The following is a 26532-nucleotide window of genomic DNA, read 5'->3' as shown; positions in this document are numbered from 1 at the left end:
GCGCAGAGGCAGGGAGGTCTCCAGAGGGCACATGGCTACCAGAGTCCCTGGCCAGATGAGCAGGCGGGTGTGGAGGCAAGGAGGGTTTGGGAGGGAGGATGCTGGGTTGCACGGCTCCCCGAGTTCCCGATCAGGACATAGGAGGCCCAGCAGGCAGAGTAGCGGGTCCTGGTGCAGCTCTTACCAGGGTCCAGGTGGGCGCAGCTCTTCTGGAGTTCCAGGAGGGTGCTGATCATGAGTCTCGGTGCAGCTCTTCTGTGAGAAACCAACTTTATTTTCTTTGATAACATTCTCTTAAGCAATTTACTCAATCAGAAAATATAACAATGAGCAAGGTAGAAAATTCTACTGGTTAATGAACTGTTTTATGAAATTAGTAAATAAGAGATACCAATTACTATCCTATAGTTTTTGATAACATTCCCTACCCATCCTCTTCAAGCAGCAAATAAAGTTTTTCAAGTGAAATAAGTATAGAGAAACATTAGTAATTAATATGTTTGTTAATTATATTTTCCTGAGTTGACCTTCAGTCTCTTTTCCATTTACCTTATTTATTTTCGGATGCTCTGTGGTACATAGTTAGGAATCTAGTTCAGCCTTCAACACATATACTAGCCATCCAGCCATTTGATGCTACCAAATAAATCACACGGTTCCTACAAAATTTAACATACCTACCCAAATAATGGCACAGCATTATTGTCAAGATACAACAACCTAACAGATAAGAAATACCCTAAAAAGGTAAAGTATTAAAAAAAGTTTGATAAGAATATATCTTTGCTCTTCTAATATCATTTCTTACAGTAATTGTGGTGTAGGCACCATGCAGTGAACCTCATGATATTTGATTTTTATTTTATGTCATAGATAAATAATCTTAATGCCAAAATAATGCTTATACTGATGATTCAATACTCCAAAAATGTAATACCCTGGGGGAAAGTTAATAAAGAGATAAAGAAAGGCTCTGTGCTGACTTGTTAGAATTTGGTATGTGGCAACTGTGTGGTTGCACAGCTTTAGAGCTCCCTTGAGAAACTTCCCAAACATTTTCACTCTCACAAAATGTTCTTCCTGAGAAAAATCTGACTATCAATTCTCTCCCTGAGATTATTCAAGTTCTCCATTGGGGAATCAAGAGTTATAAGTCTATTAAGGCATATTTATAATAAAAACCTATTTACAGACCCTCATTATTGTAAGTAGTTTGGAATTTTCTATTGAGAATACTACTTACAAAAGTAAACATAAAACCATAAAAAGAAAATAGAAAACTATAAAAATCCATGCAGAGTTTATTTTCTTCCTTTCATACAATAAGTTGATTCTAATGTTTCCTTTCTTTATTCACTTTTCCTGGGAATAGTGTGCTACAAACTCACCCAAAATGAAAAATAGTTGAAAAAGTAAAGAAAAAAATTAAGGCACCTCATTTAAAGATTTAAAAATATATAGTGCAGCAGATTCTCCTAGGCAGAAGGGTAGGCCCCCTGGGGATCAGCAAATTGAGTAGATGGAAGTAATAAACACCAGAGGGTAACAACATTAGCAACTGCTGAGCAGAAAATTGGAAAGACTCTTCAAGTTTTTTTTTTCTCCTTTACTGGTTTTCAGGTTTTGTCTCTCCTATATTTTACTGACACACCATAAATAAAGGCACAGCTAAAATGAATTTTCTACTAGACACAGCAAAATGCTCATTGAACTAATTGATTAACAGTTCAATGTTTACAATTTCAACTGCTAAACAACAATGACAATAATAACAAAAATCAGCAAGGCATGTGGCGGGCACCTGTAGTCCCAGCTCCTGGGAGGCTGAGGCAAGAGAATCTCTTAAGTACAAGAGTTTGAGGTTGCTGTGAGCTGTGATGCCACAGCACTCTACTGAGGGTGACAAAGTAAAACTCTGTCTCAAAAAAAAGAAAAAGAAAATCTGAATGAGGAAGGTTAAAGTATATTAGTACTATGTGTATCATAAATACTTAAACAACATATATAATTTTTCATTTTTTACAAGATGATAAAATAATGTGTGTATCACACAAAAATGACATCCTAGAAACCTAACGTCATAATGTTGTCCTCCTACAAGTCTTTGTCATTCTATGTCAGTGTCTTCTCTTTGGATCATCCCATATATTCTCACCCATGTCATTACCCTTTTTTACTCCCTTTGAGTTTTTCTCTTCCAGCCACCAAAGCCAAACTGCCAAAATCATTTAGCTACAAATGAAGATTTGACTCTTCAGGAGAACATGCCTTTTAGACTGAGACCTGAAGTTCTTCACTTTACAACTTATATCCTAGCAATTGCCAACTTTCATTTCTAACCATATCAGAAAAAAATGTCTCTTGTGTCCTTCCTAAACTCTTTCAAAATCAGTGCTATTTTTCAGTTATTTCTTTAGACCTTCAAAGGTCTGAAATGACATTTTCAACACGGAATAAGCTCTATGAATACTGATCATCTGTTTTTACATTGTACCCAAGATGGTGGCAGGAATTACTTAATGAAAATTGTGGTAGCTAAAATTATTAACCTAATCGCCATCATAATTCCTTTATGTTTAATTCTTACTCAATACTATGAGGTAGGTTCTAATATAATACTCATTTTATAGATGAGGAAATAGAAACAGAGAGTAAATATACTATCAAATTCACAAAATTAGTAGTTACAGAATTGGTGTTTTAAGCACTATACTTCTGTATTAGCTAGCTATGGATGCCATAACATATTACCACAGGTGGTAGTTTAACACAGAAATGTATTTCCTCACAGTCATGGAGTCAGAAGTTTGAGATGAAGGTGTTAGCAGAGCTGATTTCTTCTGAAGCCTCACTTTTTGGTTTAGAGACGGCCAGTATTTTCTCCATGTGTGTCTGTGTTCTGACATCTGTTTTTATAAGGATACCAGACATATTGAATTGGATCCCACCAGCAATGACATCATTTATCCTTAGTTACCTCTTTAAAGACCTTACTTCCAAATATAGTCACATTCAGAGGTACTGTGGGTTAGGGTTTTAACACATGAATTTGAAGTGAGATGCAATTCAGCCCATAAACATAGTCTTATGGCAGAACCTACCTCTTACCCACTGGGCAAACATTTTTTTTAAAAGAAAGGAAAGGAAAGAAAGAAAGTGAGAGAAAATAGGAGAAAGTGAGGGGAAAAAACAGGCTACTTGAGATCAAGGCATGGGACATAACTATAATGGATTTAATGTTTTCTTGTTTCCATATGGAAGACAACAATCTCCACTACAGTGATAAACCATGTAAAACAGAATAATCGTGCAGGCAACTAGCAGCAGGAGGCTTTCCAGACAACGCTAGAGACTAATTACCTCACTCTAGCACTGAAGTCACAGAGACAGGAGTACAAATAGCTTTCCATTTCATTCTAACTTGAAAAGATGTATCCCATCTCTGATCCTCAGTTTTCTTAAGATGCACATCATACTTCTTAGTGTAGGGTTATTGGGGAGATTGCAGTTAATATGAAGAGCTCCTGTCTTCAAAGAGTGAAACCCCAAATTTCTTCCCTTTTCTCTGCCATCTTTGGCTCTTCCCTGAATAAATTCCACTCAGACTACTTCCTTGTCCTTCACATATTCCCTCTTAAAGAATATTAATATCGCAAGAGGGACTTTACCTAATAATTGCAATCAGAGTAACCTGGCTTATTGTACCCTCAATGAATCCCCAACAATAAAGAAAAAGGCACATAAATTAAAAAAAAAAGAATATTAATATCATAAACACATGGTGAAATAGCAAATAATACATTTGCTTCACCTAATTATCTCTTTTCATACCTTTCTAGCTGTATAGAAAGCATGACAATTTACTCAGGATTTTCTTGAATCTTCTCTGTCTTTAACATCTATCTTTTGTTCACTGAATTGTTCAATTTCATAACTACTTAATTCCAACAGTCTCTCACATCTGCTTTTTCCTCTGTAGCTCCAATTATTGCCCCTGTTCATAATTTCCATCTGGTCTTCTGCGATATTCTAGCTGTTCATCACTCATATTGTCTTCTCACTTCTCTCCACATACCCTGGATTTTAACAAAGCAAAAATCATAGTACATTTTTAAAAATATTTTTCTGGCTTAGAAAACCTACAGACTTTCTTTTTCTGTAGCATTATTTCTCAAAGTATTTTGAGTGTACGTTTCTTAAGAGTCTCAGGCATTGCCTATATATTTTTTATATCCCCCTTAGTGTCTATATGTTATCATGCACAACAGGTCATGAATACATTTATATGGTATATCCTTGTTTAAATAATGCCAGATGCCCAGTTGGAAATTAATGAAGATTTACCAAGAGACTCTTAAGCCAATAAATCAAAAAGAGGTTCCCAATCTAACAATCAATATGGCAGATTAATTATGATGATGCAAAAATTATGCTCAATTTAAAGAAATTGTGAAAAAATAAATTCATTTTTACTTCCATTCTCAAAGATAATAAGTCAACTTGCATTTACTAGAGTTTCTTTGAAACAGAATGGTTTTCTATAGTTAATAAATTTAAATTAATTCCCAAAGCATTCTTGACTTTACTGTTACATTGTATCTTGGGAAACCAAATATAAGAAAGTCTATTTGAGGAAGATGTTTGAAAGAAATCAGGTACAAGATGGCACCTATGATAGGTTTAACTAATTTAGATGCCTTATTATAAAAGTACCTCTCCACTAATTCAACAGTCTTATGTTGTCCACAAATTCAATTAATCAGACTTACATAACAAGAAAGTTAAATAAATTATAATTTTGTTCTGTAATAAATAATAAATTCATTTAAAAGAAATTATGAAGATTAGATTAAGTTGCAAAATTTAGAAAAAAAGAATGAACAATAAAAATCTATACCTTTAAAATGATGCTACAGCTGACCAAACAATGAAGTGTTAATTAAATACAAAGTAATATAGTAAAAATATGATTCTGTAGGAAAGGTGTGGTAAATACATTTTAAGGCAAAAAATAAACTGTACTAAGGAAATATTCCGAATGTGCTTCAAAACTTATGGACTCTGAGATATTGAGCTATCTGTTATACCTAGGTAGTGGTTTTTAAGGTCAGTGTATTTCTGAGCATATCAGCTCAATGTGATGCAAGATCCAAGAAATCAAAGTCCACCAAGTCCTTTGATAGCATCCTAATAAACAAAACAATGTGACCTGCAGATTACATTTGTAAACCTCATATCTGGCAAAGAGCACATATACAAAATATACAAAGAGTCTTTAAATCTCAATAATAAGAACACAAACAATTTTAAAAATGGGCAAAAGATCTGAAAATTTTCTTTTTTTTTTTTTATTGTTGGGGATTCATTGAGGGTACAATAAGCCAGTTACACTGATTGCAATTGTTAGGTAAAGTCCCTCTTGCAATCATGTCTTGCCCCCAGTATTCTTAATCAGAGAAAATGTACAGATAACAAATAAGAATATGAAAACACATGCATCATTGTCATCAGAAAGTTGAATTAAAACAACAATAAGAAGCAAGCAGACACCTGTTAGAATAGATAAAATCTTTTTTTTTATTTAGTATTATTTTTATTGTTGGGGATTCATTGAGGGTACAATAAGCCGTCCACATGCTGGTGAGGATGTACACCAACAGGAAGTCCCTCATTGCTGGTGGTGATGTGAAATATGATGGCTACTTGGAAGACAGATCTCCAGTTTCTTACAAAGAAAAGCATTCTTTTAAAATATGACGGGACAATTACCATCCTAGATATGTGTCTAATTGATTTGGAGACTTAAGTCTACATAAAAGCTTTACACAAATGTGTACAGAAGCTTTAATCATAATCACTAAAAATTGGAAGCAACGAAGATGTCCTTCAGTCTGTGAATAAATAACTGATAAATTTGTGCATTGGAATATTATTAACAATTCTAATATTTCTATACATGTATGTTAGAATTAATTAATTAAATGATTGTTACATGGCAGAAATCAGATCTCTCTCTGTTGGAGAGGGATGTTGTGGATATAGGTTAAGAAAGGAGATTAGAATGATTCATGTGTTGAAAATATGCATATCACTTTATATAGACACTCTGATATCAAGGAGCAGGACCAGAACTCTCCACTCTTTAAAGTGTGGGCTATACATGATGGCCTCCTTCCTAAGAGCAGAGAGTGGAAAGCTGGAGGTAGGAAGCAACTTCATAGTGAGAGAATTTAACAATCATTATTTCAGCTAGGTTTTCAGAGTAAATATCAACAGTCATAACTCATGCTGGCAGTATGTACCCTTGTTATGATGTAATTAATATATCACTTTACCTCTGTGATCCTCTGCCCTAAAATTCATAAACCCTGTTGAATTATGAGGGAAAAAAGACATATTCCCATAAATAGGCACTCTACAATATACCTGACCAGTAATTTCTCAAAACTGTCGAGATAATCAACTACAAGGAAAGTCTGATGAACTGTCACTGCCAAGGGGGAGCCTGAGAAAAAATGACAGCTAAAACTAATGCCTCATTCTGGATGGGGTGCTGGAACAGAGCAGGAAACAGGGAAAACCTGAGGAAGTTTGATCCAAGTATGGATAATGGTAATAAATCCACCACACTAATGTAAAATGTTAATAACAGGAAAACTGAGTTTGAGATATAAATCTATGTATAGGCTTTACTTAATTATAGGCTTTACTTAATTTTGTTTTGTAAATCTAAAACCATTCTAAATAATCGTCAATTTCTTTAAAAAGTATATTTCTACCAGAAAACCAGGACTACGTGCTTATCAAGCAGTTTCTCACAAGGAATCATCTGCAGGTCATAGGGAAAGAGATCCCTGGATGGAGGTTTATAAACTTCTGTTTTCCAATTTTAGGAAATTTGGATTGCTCAAAAAAAAAAAGAAGAGATTTTATGTGATATATGTATAAGTGTTGGTGCATGGATTTTTCCCTATATTAAATCTGTTATCACGGACAGTAGGATTTTTCTGTGAAAATTTGAATATTTGATTGCTCTTATAATGCATGTTCTTTGCCTTTTGCTCATTTTTCTATTTTTAAAATTTATATACTTGTTTTTTTTCTTTCTGATACACTGTATATATATATATATATATATATGCATGTATTTTGTTATGCTGTGCTCATTTAATTTTTAATTTGGACCATATAAAGTTCTGGATCATCAGTTACTTAGCTAAGGATTGCTGTAGTACACAGTCATGGTTTCACAGTTTTATCTGTCCAACACCCTACCCTTCTTCTGGAAGTAACAACCTCTTCCTTCTGGGAGCTACATCTGTCCACTACACTATCAAAACAATTTTCTTCCATTAATATTTGTAATGCTGTTACATTACTTAATCCTGACTTCTGACTGGTGTAGGCACCACCAACTCTGTGACAATGGCTCACAGCTCCCAACTCAAATGGATTGGTCCAAAAGGTGGCAGTTGTTCCAAGGTGAAATATCAGTGCTATTCCAAGTTGTTTGAATTTGGTTCATAGAAAGAAGTAGTCATGCTTTTTGATGGTTTTAATGTTTAAAACCTAGAACAGATCAGTGACCATGATCATGATTACCTAGAGAAAATTGGGTGGCATTAAAAGAAAATCAAATGTGTCTGATTTTGACAAGGGGGTGTAGCAGCCAGGAGAGATACCTGGTGGTGTCAGCTCCCTGGCTGTCATAGTTCCTGAGATCCAACGCCAACCTTCCCTTCTATTCCTAGACTTCTTCTCACTTCCTTAATAGATGAGCTGATAATCTAAGTACCTCTGAGCTGACTTCTGATCCTTGCCATTAAGGAAAATTCTAAACTACTATTTGGGCAACGCTGTAGGCCACCATTGTTTAAGAAAGGAACTGCTGGATTTAGAACCCCAATTCCTGAGTTCTTCAGCAGCACCCAAATTCAGCATGCTTCCTAATGCATGTGATGGAAATAAAAATGCTTTGTTTTATACTCGGAGTATAACCTGTTTGACACCTTAAATAATTAAATGGAAATAGGAGAGGCTCTGAAAACTATGCATTCAAAATTAAAAGAAAAAATAAAGGTTGAGTTGAAAGATTCTTCAAAAAACACATAACTACATACATATGCACACCTATATATTTGTGGATTCCAATAGTTCATGGTTTTATTTACAAGGTATATAACACCCCTACTGACCAAAAATCAGACATGTGTTAACATTCCCAAAGTGTTGTGAGAAATAGGTTACATAGTTCACTAATAATTTCAATGAAAAATAATACTTGGTACTTTATTATTTATTATGAGGCTACAGTGTGCATCAAAGCTGTGATCCACTACAGACAAAACCACAGAATTCTGGGTTGCTTCGACGGAGTATCTCTCCCTGCATGTGTGAATGTTTACTGATAAGATCTCTCTTTCCTTCCTGACTTCAATAGCTGAAAACATGAGCATGTGTTCCCTATTTTCTCTTCCCAAGCTAAAAGCACAGTACACATTTCCTTCCCCTTTTAAGTCCAAAGGAAAAATCTTCTTTTAAAAAAATGTATTTAGAGTGCTTTTTAATTATGTTTTGCTATGAACATTTAAATCATCTGAAAGCAGGAAATGTCTCTTGTTCCTGCTGAAATCTGTTTCCTTTAAAGTGTAAAAGTGTCACTTTATCATAAAGTCATTTTTTCGTGAAATTCTTATGAATCAGATAACTCACTTAATTGAGGGGGGATGAACTGGGGAAAAGAACTGGCTGGAATGTTAGACATTTCTTTTGTCTGTTGTTCCGGCTGTCTTCTATCTCACAGAAAACCTGGTTAGGAAATTGATTACAAAAACAAATAAAAAAAAAACAAGGTGAAAAATTCTAAATATGTTATTTCCTTTTAAATACAAACACCAGAGCAGAGGAAAAGAAAAATCACGAACTGAAAGTTGCATTAACAGGGCGGCGCCTGTGGCTCAGTGAGTAGGGCGCCGGCCCCATATGCCGAGGGTGGCGGGTTCAAACCCAGCCCCGGCCAAACTGCAACAAAAAAATAGCTGGGCGTTGTGGCGGGCGCCTGTAGTCCCAGCTGCTCGGGAGGCTGAGGCAGGAGAATCGCGTAAGCCCAAGAGTTAGAGGTTGCTGTGAGCCGTGTGACGCCACGGCACTCTACCCAAGGTCGGTACCGTGAGACTCTGTCTCTACAAAAAAAAAAAAAAAGAAAGTTGCATTAACAAAATCATAGAAAAATACAAAAATGCAATCAATTCTGTCTGAACAAGAAGAATATTTATGAGAAAGGTAGAGAAAGGAGAACCACACATCAAAAGGGACCTTAACACATTCTGACCCACATTGGTCATTATTTATCCATGTCTCTCAATTATACTCTTTCTATTTACATTTTCAAAGTTGAAATATGACCTGTGCACTTGAATATTAAATATATTCACTGAGTGTATTTGCCATAATTCTGAATATACTATATACTCATTTTAAATATGACTCCTGAAGTGTGTGGAGAGAGAGGTGTGTGAATCCATACTCAATGTCATGGGAATTTGCATTTCTATTAGTCTGCAGATAAGTCCTCATTAATACTTTATTTATTAGATATTTATGGGTTCTGTATTTCAGAAATGATTTATACAATGAAGAAAGAACATGTTTTTTGGGCTTCTCTGCTGCTCAGTCTTGCCCCTGCCGCTCTTAGAGCTGATCCTGAGGAAGGTGAAGAACATACGAATCTCACAGGTAAAGTGTTAGATGCATTTATCTTTCCAAGCTAGTCAAAGTTCTCATGGATAATCCAAAATCGATCATGTTTTCATTGTGTAGAAAAATTAGACTTTATTGCAGTAAATTTTTCTTTTGAAACTTCTTATCCCTAATATGTGTGTGTGTGTGTTTCTTTTTTAAAACTTAGTCCAAAAATGAGGTCCCTTTAGCTGAACGATTTCTTTTCTTCGGGTTACACTGTCACACACTGGAGTTGCTCTGGCATATTGCAGGGAGCAAAATACTGGAGGAACAACTCTTGGGGACACTTGATGCCACCCTTGGGTGGGGAAAGCGTAAGAAGCAAAGGGGATTTCAGACATCAGAGGTATCAGCCATTCTCTTATCTTGCTCCTATTTCAAAGATAAGGACTTTGGAGAGGAGTTCCATTTAAGAAGTTAATCAAGCAGGATGCCAAAGAACCTGATAATACAAGTTACCCCATGAAGCTCTGCATCTCAAAACAAAATATTAACAATAAAAAGAAGACTGTATGGTGCTTGTTATCATAAATGTATACCTTTCTGAAAAGTAACACTTTGTGGGAAACTAGTAAACTGTAGGTGGTGATCTCAAGTCATTGTTAATAGTCAGATAATATTAACAAAATGATAGCTTCTTTTTGGATAGCAGTTTATGGTGTACAAAATGTTTACGTAAACACATTCTTTTTTATATCTCTCATAGATCTTTGAAGTGATTAAGTTCAGTGTATTTCCCTTTTATAAACATTGAATGAACACATCTTCTGAGCCTGAAACTGTCTTTTATGGTATTTAAAGTCAGACAGACTTTTGTCACCTAGTAACTTTGTGAAAATAAATGAGTTAAACACTGATTTCCAGCATTCTAAACTATAAGTAAATGATGTAAATAATTTCATATAGCTCTTCTATAAACCATACAAAAGCATCTGGCACATTTTATGGCACAGAGTAGGCAAAGAGTATGTTCAATTGCTAGAGAAATTGAACCCTGTAGTCAGAGAGGCAAGGAGCACATGGACTCTTAGCAAGTTACCTGAAAGCCCTCGATTCACAATCATGTTTCAGGAGAATGAGGATTCTAACAGTCCAAGGTCATGCATTTTCTCAGGCACCAAATATTATAGACAGCCTTCTATCCTACATCCCATGAAACAGAGAAGGTGAAGGTAAGGCTGTAACCCTCAGACTATGAGACATAACATACATTACATCAATTAAAAATGATTAAATACAAACCATAATCCTACTTAGATAGTTTCATCAGATTAAATTCCTACGAAATCACCCTGATGCTAGCTTAGTATCCTATTACACCCTCGCACAAGACCCAGAACTTTCTAAATACTTTTGTCAATCTCTAATGTTTATGTGCTCTATGAAGGAAGAGCTGCTTGCTGCCTCAATGACTGTCATTCTTCAGTGACAGATAGCACAGTGCCTGACACATGCTCAACACATGTTTGTTAACATTCATAAAGATTTATCTAAATTAAGAAATGAAACCAGGGCAGACTTCTATCCCTGTTGAGTGAAGTGGCAGCACACTGTAGGTCAGACGGCCCCCCAGACTCCTGCTCATCTCCAGAAACACTGTGTTCATGTGTGAGGCACAAAATTACTGCACAAAAGAGTATTCTAATACAGGATTCCTCTTGGAAATACATTAAAATAAGACAGATAAAGGTGAATAATAAGCTAATAATAAAATTTAGTTAGTAGAAGTTCATACTTAGTGTTTTTTCTTTTAGGAAATTGCTATACAGTTACCATGTACCTACACTATGAAATCATTTTTAGTTTTAAAAGTGAATTTTAGAAAAAAAAAGTTACTAATTGAGCAAAACTTTTATAATTGAATCTGTGTGTTTATGCAAATGCCATTTTGAGAATCTGAATCATCAATCTGTCACAATATCACTCAGTTATCAGGAGTTTATGGCATACCTAGTGTAAAATCAAATGGGGCCAATTCCAAACCGATTACTTATAATATGAATTTGAAATGTTTACTCAATTTCTTTAAATGCTAGTTTATGGTTTATAAAATTGAAATAATAATGCCTAACACATTGCTGTGATCATTAAGTGATACAATTTCAAAATGTCCATAGCATAGTAATTACTCAGTAAACATGAGGTGCTGTTATTGCTAGGTGTGGCTGCTCATTCAATTTACTTTTGTGTTTCGTGGTGTGCTACCACCACCTGGTGGCATAATTCCTCAATAGCCTACTGAACTTGGTGTGAGTACCTCCTTAACATAGATGGAAAAAAAAATTAGCTTGATGATAAGAATTACAAAAAATATTAGGAGGTCCAGTGCAATCCCAGCACTTTAGGAAGCTGAGGAAGGAAGATCACATTAGGCCAGGAGTGAGACTCTGTGGCTTTAAAAAATATAAAAATTAGCAGGCCATGGTGCTGTACATCTGTAGTCTCAGCTACTCAGGATATTGAGGTAGGAGGACTTGACCTCATGCATTTGAGGTTACAATGAGCTATGATGGTACCCAGGCACTCCAGCTTGGGTGAAAAAGTGAGGTCCCATTGCTCTAGAAGAAAAAAAAAAAAGGAAAAATAAGAGTAAAAAAGAATGGATTCATCAATGAGCAAGAATCTTACATAAAGTATTGGTTTATAAGAAATTTTTTATATATAGAAACTCGGGTATTAGGCGAAGTTTCCTGTTTTCTACAAGTATAGATCTGGATATTTGTATTAAATATGCCTGTCTGAAACACTGCTTTCTTGTTTTGTTGTCTCTAAAGTTCTACAGTAACACTATCCTGGGAATGAGAACTGTCATACGGTATTAGCAGTGCTACAGGACTTTCTGAGATAATGGTACACAGCTGTAAGATATACATAAGATTCAAAATGCCAGAATATTTTTATTCCGAGACCATTTAATATATGTACATACGTATACTACAGATACTTACTGGATTTAGGGACATTATGTTATTGGTATAAAATTATAAAAAAAAATCATATTGATAAACACTCTATTTTGTCAATTGAACATAACCACAAAGTAGTTGAAAAATTACAATTGCCCAGGTACGTAAAACTCAATTTTAGTTAAAGGTTTGGCCAGCATTATTAAAATTAGCAATATTAGAAACTCAGCGACACTGAGTTTCATGCTGAAGTTATCCCTGTTCTCTGTCACAGTAGTTCTCTGTCATGTTATTCTGCCTTATCAAATTTGGGGTCTGAAAAGCTTATGGAGCTATCAGTTCTGTCACTTCATTTATTTTCAAGTAAAAAACATAGTAAATTCGGTTACCAAATATTTAAAAATTCTGAGATGGCAATTTATAAATTTAACTCAATTTTTTAAAATTAAGATTTGTGTTAATTTTAGTAGTTGACATAAAATTTACCTGTTGTAGTGTTAAGTGAAATTAAATAGCATTAAAATTTCAAATTATGTACAGAAAGGCCTATTTTTTACTATTCCCAGGATTGCAAAGACTATCTATCATTTTATGACTCACATAAAAATTAGCAATAACATTTAATCAGTTTGTAATAGAGTTTGAACATTCCTGAAATACGGTTGTACTTGCTATTATTAATAATCCATGATATTTAATTATAGGTTAAGTGTACAAGATAAAATTGTTTAATTTTACTTTTAATGTATGCATATTTTCTAATCGATTTGACAGTCTGGAAGAGTGCAAATTTGAAAAATATTCATGTAAATCTTGAAATTACAAGACATTTAAAATTGATTTCCTTTCAGATAATCATACATCCACAGACTTATAATTAATTTCATGCTTTAAAAATAGTTTGTGAAAATTTTAGTGGAATTTATTTATGTTCTTTTCTTCAAAGCAAATTGTTTTATAGTTCATTAAAATCTCTTTTGAAGATATGTAGTATGCATACTGTTCTGTTTTAATTTAATACAATACTACTGCCCTCTAGAGGGCAAATTGGTTCGGGTCATCAACAGGTTTCAATAGAAGGAGCAACAGTCAATTCCCAAAGACATAGAAGATAAGAGACTCAATATGTAGAAAATATTCAAGAATATTGCATGACATTCTTTAGTCATTACGATTTTTTGCCGCACCAGCCACAATTTTCAGTGTCTTTCTTTACGGGTAGATCGTATAAACAATTACAACTATTAATATTAATAGACTGAATACAAATAAAATATTTAAAAATTTAGTTGAGTTTTCTGTATGTGAATGTCCCTTCCTTATATAGGAAATGTTTATGTTATTAAAATCAGTTACTAAATATATAGAGAAAAAATATACTTCAAAGTCAAACGAATTGCCTCATTCTATTTAAAATAAAGAAAGTATTGTTTAAGTTTTTTCAATATTATTAAAAACCAATTGTGGCAAGTAAAAGCATGCACCATGCAGTACGCTATTTTTTTAGTATGTAAAAGTATGAGTTCATTTTATATTAGAGACAAGGAAGAAGGGGGAAAGAGATACGAAAGAGAGAGCAGAGACAGCAGAGGGCAGGAGTGACAGAAGGGAAGCTCATAGTGCATTCATTTTTAACATCAAACATATTCATTTCATAATTAGTAAATGGTTTTAAAGGTATATATATCCACATATATTTACACATATAAATTAAACTTCCTTTAAAGAGTTGTTTTATGTGTGAAAAGTGACACAATTGAGGTTTATGGAGAGGAACTCAAAGAATTATTCATTAATTGAGTTAGAAGATGAGGTCTATTGTCAGCAAATCTATTTTAATGAGGTTACCTTACTGCCATTAATTCCCTATCAGTCAGCTGGCACAGATTTAAGCAGCATCTATGAAAATAAACCAGAAATAATTATAATGCATTTTCCTTTAATAATTGATAAGTAACCAACTGTTAAACTTTAATAGATTATAAAATATGTCTTATTTGATGAATTTACTTATCTACCTTTTTGATAACTGGATAACTTTTTATGATTTCTTATCAGCATGTTTTATTGTTGAACTTTTACTTTACATCAGAACGTATTAAAGAGGAAATAAAGACCATCATTAAAGTGTTGATAGAGGATTATATGTTGTGTCTTTTATTTTTATCATATAGATACTGAGTTGCCACCACTGAAACCTATGCATTCATTTTGTGCATTGAAGGCTGATGATGGCCCATGCAAAGCAATGATGAAGAGATTTTTCTTCAATATTTTCACTCAACAGTGTGAAGAATTTGTATATGGGGGATGTGAAGGAAATCAGAATCGATTTGACAGTCTGGAAGAATGCAAAACAACATGTGTAAGAGGTACATTTCTGGAGATCCGTATTACTCAAGAGTTTAAAGAGTATTCAGTCTAATCTTTGATTTGATCATTTTAGGGAAAATAATTTGATACTTTTTCAACATTCCCAAAGAATCTTTTATTTTCACATATTTGGATTTCAAGTCAACAATCAGTTTTTTATTTTTTCATATCAAGTTCTATAAAATATATTAACCCTCATTTATTGTCCTATGAATTTTTCCACATTTAAGAGGGAAGAAAAATTTTCAGTTCACAGAACAGTGAAGTATAATTGCAGTGAAGTGAATGTAATTCAGCACTCCCTGAATTGTACTATAAGGTGAAACAAAAGGATTTGTTAGTCATACTGACTTATTCTCTCCTTCATAAACACATCTCATGATCCTCCCTCATGATCATGAATGTGAAAATTCACTTTGACGTGCTTTATATTCTAAGCTGCATTAGACAGCAGAACTACATACATGAAATTTAAGTCTCTTTTTTGGAACCTTGAAATGCTATAGAAATGACAGCGTCAACCCCACTAATACATGGATACTTTCCTAAATCCAGCTGTTTTCATGTTACTTTATTAATTTACAAGGTTAAAAGAACACGTTATTTTATCTTTCTCATTAGGAAAAATTAAAAATAAATGCTGGTCAAAATTTTGAATCTTTTTATGTCAGGTTATTCTAAGTTGTGATCTACTTGAGGGATAAAGCAATCTGAAAGGCCTTTATGTCCCTAGTTTTTAGTCCAATATTACTCCTTAGCATGTTTTTAGAGCTAGTTGGATTAACAGTACCACTCTGTAGAGATGGTATGTTTCATGAGGAATACTAGATGTCTTGTGCTTGGCAAATCATTCTTAGTCTTCAGTATGTTGGCTAGAGGCTTGGTTGATTCATTCTTCTCAATCCTTGCTTTTTTATTTGGCAGCAAATTTATTTTCATCAATTGATATTTTCCTTGAAATACATCCCCTTTGCTCTTTTTTAAATAATTCATCTCAGAGGTTATCATTGTACGAACTTTCTTTTAAAGTTAATCAAATGTAATAATTTCATTTGAAATAAATACCCTATTTGTAATCTTATGTAACATTACTAAGTAGCATATAAATGTGTGTCTCTTATCCCCATCTCCTCCTTATCTCTTTAAAAGCAACCTGATGTTACGTGTGTGTCTGAGTGTTGTATAAAGTAGACTACTCTTATAATTGTCATACAGAAAAAATACTGCCAAACTTTAAAAAATCACCTAAAAAAAAGAATTTAATGTTCAGCCATCACAAATAATAAGAATTAGCACTTGATGTTCAAAATCTCTAATTCTTGTGTTCTCCTAAAATAGAAAAACTGAGAAAAACTGAAGCCTCACCCCTCAGGTAGATTTTCATCCATTCCTTCCCCCTCTCTCCTCTGCTTGATTTCTGCCGAGTTTTACTTCCCTCTGTGCACATCTGTGCTCATTGGTTAGTTCCAGTTTACTAGTGAGTACTTGTGGTGTTGGTTTTTCCATTCTTTAGATGCTTCACTTAGGATGATGGTCTCTAGTTCCATCCACATTTTTGCAAAAGGCATTACATCATTCTTTTTTATAGCTGAGTAGTAATCCATAGTATGCGCCATATTTTATTAATCCACTCATGAATTGATGGGCACTGGGGTTGATACCTCATCTTTCTAATTGTGAATTGTGCTATAATAAATATTCAAGAGAAGGTGTCTTCTCATAAAATTACTTCTTTTCTTCTGGATAGATATCCAGTAGTGGGATTGGTGGTCCAAATGGCAGGTCTGCTTTTAGTTCTTTGAAGAATCTCCATGCTGTTTTCCGTAAAGGTTGTACTAATTTGCACTCTCACCAATAGTGTTTCTTTCTCTCTGCACCCACACCAGCATCTATTGCTTTTGGACTTTTTGACAAAAGCCATTCAAAGTGGAATAAGGTGACATCCATTGTGGTTTTAAATTGCATTTCCCTGATGATTAGTGATGTTGAGCAGAAATTTTTCATATTTATTTTCCATTTGTTTATCTTCTTTTTAAAAGCTTAATCACTTTAATCACAGCTATTCTAAGCAGCGAATTCAATCATTATGAATTCTCATTTTTATAAATGTATTAGGAACATTTAACATGGTTTTTGAAACATTATTATATTAAAATGAGTTGGCTTCATGGTTAAATAAATAGAAAAATTTAATTTTCACAGAATATAAAAAATTAATTTTATTAATGTTCTGTATAAGAATAATTTTATGGTAAAGCATTATCGTAGTTTGTTCATTCGATTACAATTCACAGCATTACATTATGAATTTTACCAATGATATATATATATTGCTTGATTGCAGGTTATCTAAAGAAGATTACAAGGACAACATTGATCAAAGGTAAATATTCATTTTTGTGTAAATTAGTAAGTAAATTTATATAAGGCATCTTAATATTTAAATCTTAGGTTTCTCTGATATGAGATTGATTATAGATTCATACAATCTTTGAAATGTTGTTTTATATCAATGGATAAAATGAAAACACAGAAAAATGTACACATGATATTTGGTGGGAAAGGCTGCAGACATCACATGTACTTTCATTCTAAGGCAGCATAACATTTAATTTTAATCCATTCAGATTCCGCACGCTATTTGAACATCTTATAGACAGTGATTTTAAAGTTTTAGTCTTACTTTACTTCTCTGATCCCTAATCCTATGTTAATCTCGGTATTATGTGGCTTTAGCAAATTTATTTAAGTATTTCCCTGAATCGATATACATCTTTGAATTGACAATAGTTCTATATACAAAATTACATGGGAGTATTTAAAAATAAGTATTGCCTTTGTCAATGTTATTTAGTACCTATAGGCACATGTTTAATTTTATGATTTAATTTTTTTATTTATTAGTTTTAATTAAGTATAATTACTTTTGATAAATGTTTTAGATAGGTACAAAAAATGTTATCAACAGGTAAAGAGAAACAACATACTTTTAATAATGGTCCAGAAACTGTCTTGGTCCAATTATGATATATAGCATTTACATTTGAGTAAGAAAATATTGTAAAAAAGAGATTAAATTGCTTAACTCAGGACATGAAAGAACACAAAATTTAAGATGCACTTTACTTTGACTTATTTTGATTTAATTATCTGGGAAACAGTTGAAAATTCCTCTGACTTGATGATAATCTTTAAACTTTACTAACTAATCGGAATTTTAATCAAAATTTATAAAATAAACTCAGTGACAAAGTTTGTACAAACAACATAAGCAATTGCATTTATTAACAATTTAAGAAAAAATTCCTATAAATATTGGATTAATCTGGACAAAAATGTCTAGTGATGTCTTCATCAAATCAATATCAAAGACTACAGCATATTGATAAAGGGAATTTTGACCACCAAATACATGAAGATATTTTAATGAAAGGAAATACCAACATTTAAATATTAAGACCTTTCCCCAAAAACATAGAATTAGAAAAAATATATATAGGGAAAATTTTACTCAAAAATGTATTGTAGATACATTCTATTTGATAATTCAGAATTTAACTATGCTTACTTCATATTGTACATGAAAGTTACTGTGTTAAAAATGTTTAGAGGCTAAAATCAATCTACAACAAAGACTTCTATCAAATCAAGTTTGTAATATGCTTCCTAGAATTAGAATAATTACAAAGAAAGTGGAGATGATTACAGCCCTTTGAAAGGAAAGCTGTGTAAGTATGCAGGCCTAAAAAAATGTTACCAGTAAAAATCCTACAGCTATTAAATGTCAGTGTACTGCTCATGTCCACATTCTGTGTTACTCAATTTTAACAGAGCAGCAATTTAGGCTCGGGTTGTGCATACATAATCAATAAGAATATTAGTTTATTTATCTGAGGAATATTTAAAGTAAATTTCTTGATTCGTAACTATATTTAAACTGTAGGCTAGAAAGAATTATTACACATTATGCATTTCTTATTTTGCCTTACTATAAGTTGGTGTCCTCTACACAGACTTCATATAAATAATAACCTGTAGCTGTACAGTTTTTAAATTGTGCTTAGCATAATTAACATTATTTTCTGTTCTTTATATGCAATATTTTTATCCACTATGCTTGTTAAACATGAAATTCTTATGCCCTCTGTTAAGATAAATTAAAATCTGATGAAATATAGTTACTAAGACTAAAACAAAACTTTTAATAATTGAATGCATTTTTCTTACTTTTATAGAAATATTTTAAAAATTTAAAGAATTGGTTTTATTCTTTTCCCAACTATTAGACTCAATAACACCATAATAACAGTCACTTTGAAAAACAAGAGACAATATGAAAATCATAGTAACATTCCCTCTGAAAAACAAGAGACACTAAGTTAAGTCAACTTTCAAATGATGTTTTGAGAATACGCAGACTATGGATTTTTAAAGCTATATTATAATGGGGAGTTTTATTTAATAAAATGAATTTTTTCAGGACATTAGTTCTTTTCCAGGTCTGCAACTGTTGTGGAAATCATTAACATTATTAAATACATTATTTTTACATAATAAAACAATTATGAGCATTGGTTCCCTGAGATAGTTGCTTTAGTATAAAAAAGGATACTACTGTTTCTTTTTGCCACTATGATAATGTAGCTGTAGGAGAAAAAAAATAACTGAGAACTTGAAGCTCTATGCAAAAAATAAAATTCAAATAAAATACGCCCTGTGATCATGTGATTTTGAAAATTGCATCAGTTGTTTTCACAGAGTATCCACATAGAGCTGGTAATGTAGATCCCAGTAGCACAACTTTTGTAACAGCTGGGTTTAGCCTGCTTTGGAGCTCAATCAAAGAAGAGGTATTAGACATTTGCAAAAGCCTCTCCAATCCTTGAACATGTATTTCCTTTCTTCCTCTGCCCTTCTGAACTCATTCCAGTCCCAAAAGAGACACAGCAGTGGAGGCTGTCATATCTAGTATTAATTTCAGCATAAGAATACAGGAGATTCTAAAGAAAGTCATGAAAACTTACGTACTTTTCAAATTTTATTTTTCAACTTTTAAAATTTAAACCCTTCCATATTTCTCTTTGAGGTAGCAAAGAATATGTTTATATACATATATAAAAATTATATTAGGCATAAAGCATACCTCCCTCTATCATCTGTCTGTATATAATATACAGTTCATGGCATTGTCACTATTCTTCCCTTTCCCAAGCATTGGAATCATACATTTCAAGTTGTAAATCAGACCCTAGATTTGGAGACTGTTTCTTTCCTGAAGATGCTTGCTTATCATAGAAAACATTTAAGATGACATTTAAAAATGATTTCATTCTGGGAGCAAGTGGCTTGTGCTGTCACCCCAGCACTTTGAAAGGTTTAGGCAGGAGGATCCATTGATAACATGAGTTCAACACCAGCCTGGGTAGCATAGCGAGACTCCCTCTCTACACAAAAATAGTTTAAAACTCAGCTAGGTGTGGTAGCAGGTCTGTAGCCCCAGCTACCTGGGAATCTAAACAGGTAAGATAGCTTGAGCACAGGAGTTCAAAGTTGCAGTGAGTTAAATCACGTGCCAGCACGCCAGCCTGGGAAACAGCAGGATTAGATCTCTAAGGTAAAATAATAAAATAAAAATAGAATAAAATATAAAATAAAATAGTTTCCTAACAGATAAGCTGTTTTTGTTTTTTTTTAAGGCAAGCACAAAACAAAGTTTATTGAGGAAGAGAAATGTAGGTTTATAGAGTAAGCATAAGATACAGGTTTACAGAGCCAGACATGTTCACCATAAACAGTCAACAGGCCTCCATTGCCAGCACAAGTCGGCAAAGAGGTCAATCTAAGTGTTTTAACCTTCAGATTTGGTAAGCTTACTACTTGGACTGTGGTGATTATATTTCCTTAACAGAAAATTAGGACATGTGGTCTTTACAAAGACATTTATTTTTAGCTATTTGTGAATTGATACACACTTGAAAACTATTATTATGACATAAATTAAATCGTATTTGATTATCTATACCAATTAAAAAGAATTGAAAAGAACAAAGAAAAGAAAAAAGGCCTATCTGTATTAATATGACCTAATATCTAGGACATATAAACATTAATGCTTTTACAGTATAAATATTAAGCCTATTTTTTACAGTCTTGAACGAGAAAAATGAATAAAAAAAAGAACACCATTAACCAGTTATGTTGTTCTGGAAGAATTAAGATCTCTCTCTCTCTCTATCTCTATCTCTCTGTCTCTGTCTCTGTCTCTCTCTCTCTTCTCTCTCTCCGTTACAAACACACACACACACACACACACACACACACACACAGGTGCACACATCTAACGAGATCTAATTTATGTTTTTGACACTGCAGGTATAAACCATTCTTAATGAAACAATACACTCCATTGACTTCCCTAATGATACTCCACACCTAAATAGCATGAAATATGCACAGATCTTTCCTAAAAGTTAAGACATATAAGCATAACAAAATAAATTAAACCTAATTTTGCCCTAATATTTTGTACCTCTAATGAAAGGGGGGGTACATGGTAAAATAACCCTGTATCTTTCATTCTCTCAAGTCATAAAAAAGTTGAAATTTCCTTACTAATTTACTATTATTTGTCTGTATATGTTATAGTTGTAATAGTTTGTTTCCAAATAAATCTTCCATCTTTTATTGCTATATGTCATTTTTATATTTTTTATTTTTTATTGTTATGGGTGCAAAACAGTTGTACGTACTTATAGAGAAACTTAGAACTTGAAATACAATCACAAAAATATGTCAGATAGGTATACCTTTCTTATTCTAAATACCATAGTAGATCTTGTAGATAATTTTAATTTTGTATAGGTGTGAATAAATTATATGTTTACCACCTGTCTTTAATTTTTATGTTTAATCCTTAAAGAACATAGCCTGTTATTTATAAATTTAACTAAAATAGACAAATTATTTAGTTTTTTTAAAAGTATATTGCTTTCTGGGGTTTTTATAATTTTTAGAAAAGCCAGATTTCTGCTTTTTGGAGGAAGATGCTGGAATTTGTCGAGGTTACATTACCAGGTATTTTTATAATAATCAGTCAAAACAATGTGAACGTTTCAAGTACGGTGGATGCCTGGGCAACCAAAACAACTTTGAAACACTGGAAGAATGCAAGAATACCTGTGAGGATACGTGTAAGTTCCTCATCTCAATTTAGTCTATTCATCAGCTTATTCATTACTTTTAAAAATAAGTCACAAGCTCAAATCACAATTGCCAAGACGTGGAACCAACCCAAGTGCCCATCAACCCATGAATGGATTAACAAACATTGGTCTTTGTATACTATGGAATATATTTAGCCATAAGAAAAGATGGAGAGTTTACATATTTTGTGTTTACCTGGATGGAGTTGAAACACATTCTTCTTAGTAAAGTATCACAAGAATGGGTAAAAAAATTATCCAATGTGTTCAATACTAATATTAAACCAATATATAAACAACTACATGCCCACATTAAAAAATCACAAGAGAGAGGGAATGGAGAGGAGGGAAAAGGAAGGTGGAATGAGAGAAGGTGATTGGCAGGATCTCACCTGATGTGTGGCTCTTGAGCACGCCTCCTGGGTGAAGGGCTCAACTGCAACTTGAACTTTACCTTAGAAATGAAAACAATGTAATCTAAACATTTGTACCCTCACATCAATCTAAAATTTTAAAAATATATAAAAATAAGGCATATAAGAGGATGTAAAGTTTGACCAAGTTTTGTTTTAGCCATGCAAATGAAGAGATATTTGTATTCATTAGATCTGTAAGAGATTTATATGTTGTTTAATAAGACTTGCGATTTAAAAAAATTAACTATAGTGCAAACAATTTACAGAGATCTCATATAACTATTTCATTTCCCCCTGCTTAGAATACTACAGTGTATTTCCAGCACAACTGTAGAATTGCTAGAATCCCTTATGCTTATAAAAAGTTTGAGGACATATAGTAATTTAGAAAATACGACCTAACATCAATCACTTTTATTTGCCTTAACATTTATTAAAGTAGTGACTCAAACATTAACTGTTAATCTTTTTTGACCAAAAAGTATGAAGTTATTCATGGAAATTACTTTATAACATAGACATATTTACTGTTTGGTAATTTAACATAGTAACGTAAATACAATTGCTAGCAGTCTGGTTTTCTTAGCTCTTGTGCTTTGATTCATGTGTAAAAGTAGGATATTGAGACCAAGTTCTGGTATTTTAACTAGCTGTATTTTTTTCCAGTGAATGATTTCCAGGTAGATGATTATAGAACCCAGGTTAATACTGTAAATAACAACTCCTTGACTCCCCAACCAACCAACGTTCCCAGCTTATTTGGTAAGAATATCTTTGTTTTTATTGCTTCCAGAAACATATTACCATGGTAACAATAGAGGTGGATAGTGCATTAGAAGTATCCTTTTAAGAATTATATGCCTATTTTGTTGCTTAATATGGTGTGCTGAAGTACTGAGATTTGAAGTGCATTAAACAATTGATCTCACAAAAGTGGAAGACTTTAAATTGTTTTAAAGTATGCTTTGAAGTGTATATGCATTCAAAGAATCATATAAAAACCTTTCTATGATATTTAATTCTATGCCAAATTTATCTTATAAGATAGTACTAGGAATTGCCAACTTCAATATATGATTGTAAATCATTGTACTGGCAGGAGTGTGTCAGAGGCAGGCAAAGTGCTTTTCAAGTAAGGGAGGCACTGGGCAGGGTCCCTATTTTTAGTCACAAGGTGGATTAGAAGTTGATTAAATGCCATACCCAGATGGTATATCACTCTGTAGGGAAATTTCTTTTGAACTTCTGCAGGTCTCCTTTCTGGATGCTATGCTGTTAACATATTTATCAGATTTAAACAAGCATACAAGAAATAATGCCACAAAAATGCAGAGCTGAGAAAAAAGTGAAAATACTGGAAAACATAACCAGAAATCACAAATATCTGGGCACTTAGAAACAACCTAATAATACAATTATTAAACTAAATTATTTAAATCACACTCATTCAGATATTGAAGATTTTGCCTAGAAGCAGCCCATGTGAATGTGTCAAATGTAAATATGGCATGAGTTTAAGGAATTCTGTACCTATTAAAATTGCAGCCATAGGATATTCAAAAAAGTGTACAGTGTTTAGGTCTGGAGCTCTCCACCCTGGCCATATATCAGAATCAGATGGGATTCAGAATGAGAATGTCTTTGGGTGGGTCCTCCTTATAAAACAACAACAACAAAAAAATTACAAGCAAAAAAAACAAACAAACAACAACCAGAAAGAGAGAAAAAAATAAATCAAAACAACCTTTTGTCATATGGATTTAAAGCATAGTAAATCAGCAAATGTTATTTGTGATTCAACTAGAATGAGGGCTTTGCAGGTCCACACTGATCTAATTATCTGTGGAACTTGGTTTAGCACTAAGTACTGTGCCTTTGATGCTGCAAAGAGAATGTGAAGCATGCTAACAGAGGCAGGGAGACTTAAGCCCTCAGAGAGAGGATACTCTGTGCTTTCAGTACTGGAAGAGTGGGTAGAAGAAAGTTCTGTACATTCCTCAATGAGTCCTGCCCATTTCAGACTCTCCATAAGTGACTCTATATATCCTCACCTCTTTAATCTCCTTCAACCCAGCCTAAGCATTGGGATTAATGTGTGTGAGATAAAGTATAAATTTCTTTCTATAAAATGTTTATTTTTGATGTAAGAACTTCAAAATGGATGGCTATCTCAGAGATTAGTAAATTCCCTAAATTTTTGTATTAAAGCAATGCTCTAATAGCACTTAAGATGTCATAAAGGGAAGGAAACCTTCAGTGGGAGCTGGAAACATGGTGTACTTAAAATGCCTACAGTTTTGTATATTCTATAATTAATGCAGTGAATTCAATATCAGATGATTTTAAGTCTAATTATTGAATACTACCTTATGATAGTATTTAATAACTTTGTGGTTTGATGTTTACCTGTAAAATTAAGTAGTTTCACTGCACTGTTTTCTTATGTCCCTCCAACTCTGTGTCTTTCAATGCTATTTTTTTTTTACCCACTTAAATATCACGGTTCAAGACATGTTAAATCTTGTTGCTGAGAAAAAAAGGTTTAGCATGAAAAAGTATTAATTGTTTTAAAAATATATGTGATACAACATATCAGCACATAAGAGAAATGTATGAAATCAGTTTTCAATATGTTTCAATATTTTTTGTTTAAATTATTGTACAATTCAAATGGAGCTCTTCATTTTATTAAAATGAGTACCGTAGGTTAGGGAATAGTTTCACATTGAAGTTTTATGAAATATGAAATACATGATTATTGTCTAGCATACGACCAAATCAGAAAGGGGAAATGAAAATAAATGTGAGAAAGTAATATTAATGAGTGTTAAATATCCCTTGATGTATGTATATACCCTCCCCATATTTCTATGCAGACGCACATTGAATATTGTAACAAATAAATAGTTATGAGTAAATTACTAAAGAGGCAAAAGAATTTACAGCATGAATTCAAAATTAAGTAATAAAGATTTTGTTAGAAATAACATCCCTTTAAGGGATAATGTTTCATAGTAACTGCCTTTAAAATGAGGGTAAATAACTCCTTTGTTTGGAAAACACAGTATTTTATTTTTGATCGTATACATTTAACTCAAAATATCTATGTTCCAGTAGCAAATCTGACTCCCTTTTCTCTTTTTCTATGAGCATAATGAATTCTTTTTCTTTTGTTTTTCAAGCTTCTAATGTAAACTGTGAAACAATATTGCAATAACTACGAAAAGTTTAACAGTAAGGGTGGCTTAAGTATCAGGTGTTCACTGAAGCTAAGCCTCCATTCTTCCTCAGACCCACATGATCCCTGATCCAACTCATCCAAGATGCGGAGGTGGGACTGCAGCTGTCCCTCTTCACCATGTAAAACTTAGACGATCCCTTCTCCACTCCCTACAAGGGGTTTGCTAAGATCTATAAAGCAACCTGTTGATTTCCCAGCTAAAATATAGTTATACATCTGTCACTGCTGAGATTACATAAATACATTCATTATAGCTTAAGAAAATACAATATTTGTTTATGTAAAACCTTGTTCAAGGGCTTTGTCAAATGTGTAAAGCACTCCATGGGTATTAGATTATTTTGAAAATGTATAAATCTTTTAAACTTTCAATTTAGTGTATAGGAAAAATAATCTGCCCCACAATATAAATGGCATAGCAGTCTTTTAAAATTATTCTCATTAAATAACAATCCTTAAGGATAATATTTGAATACGGGCAAAATTCTATTATTATTTAATATTAAGTGGAATATTTATAAGTATCATGCTAATGTTTCTCTGCCTGATGATATTAGAAAAACATTTTAGTTGTTTTCTTAAATGTCACTAGAAAATGTATTGGCAAATTGTTTTAATTGCTATTTATTCTTTTTTTATTTTTATTATTAAAT

At 32.9% G+C, this 26532-nt stretch overlaps 1 protein-coding gene across 3 annotated transcripts in view; it reads left to right on the top strand.

The window, feature by feature from the left end:
* Positions 1-26532, top strand: part of TFPI (tissue factor pathway inhibitor) — a 62637-nt gene that overhangs the window by 21734 nt on the left and 14371 nt on the right. For all 3 annotated transcript variants that reach the window (XM_053597829.1, XM_053597830.1, XM_053597831.1), the window contains exons 2-6: positions 9619-9735; positions 14822-15019; positions 17365-17403; positions 22034-22210; positions 23305-23400. In XM_053597829.1, the coding sequence (XP_053453804.1) occupies positions 9621-9735; positions 14822-15019; positions 17365-17403; positions 22034-22210; positions 23305-23400 (625 nt within the window). In that variant the 5' untranslated portion in view covers positions 9619-9620. The remainder of the gene's footprint in view (positions 1-9618; positions 9736-14821; positions 15020-17364; positions 17404-22033; positions 22211-23304; positions 23401-26532) is intronic.

Source organism: Nycticebus coucang, chromosome 7 (genome assembly GCF_027406575.1).
Source record: "Nycticebus coucang isolate mNycCou1 chromosome 7, mNycCou1.pri, whole genome shotgun sequence".
Taxonomy (NCBI): Eukaryota; Metazoa; Chordata; class Mammalia; order Primates; family Lorisidae; genus Nycticebus; species Nycticebus coucang.
This window is presented reverse-complemented; position numbering and strand designations above follow the sequence as displayed.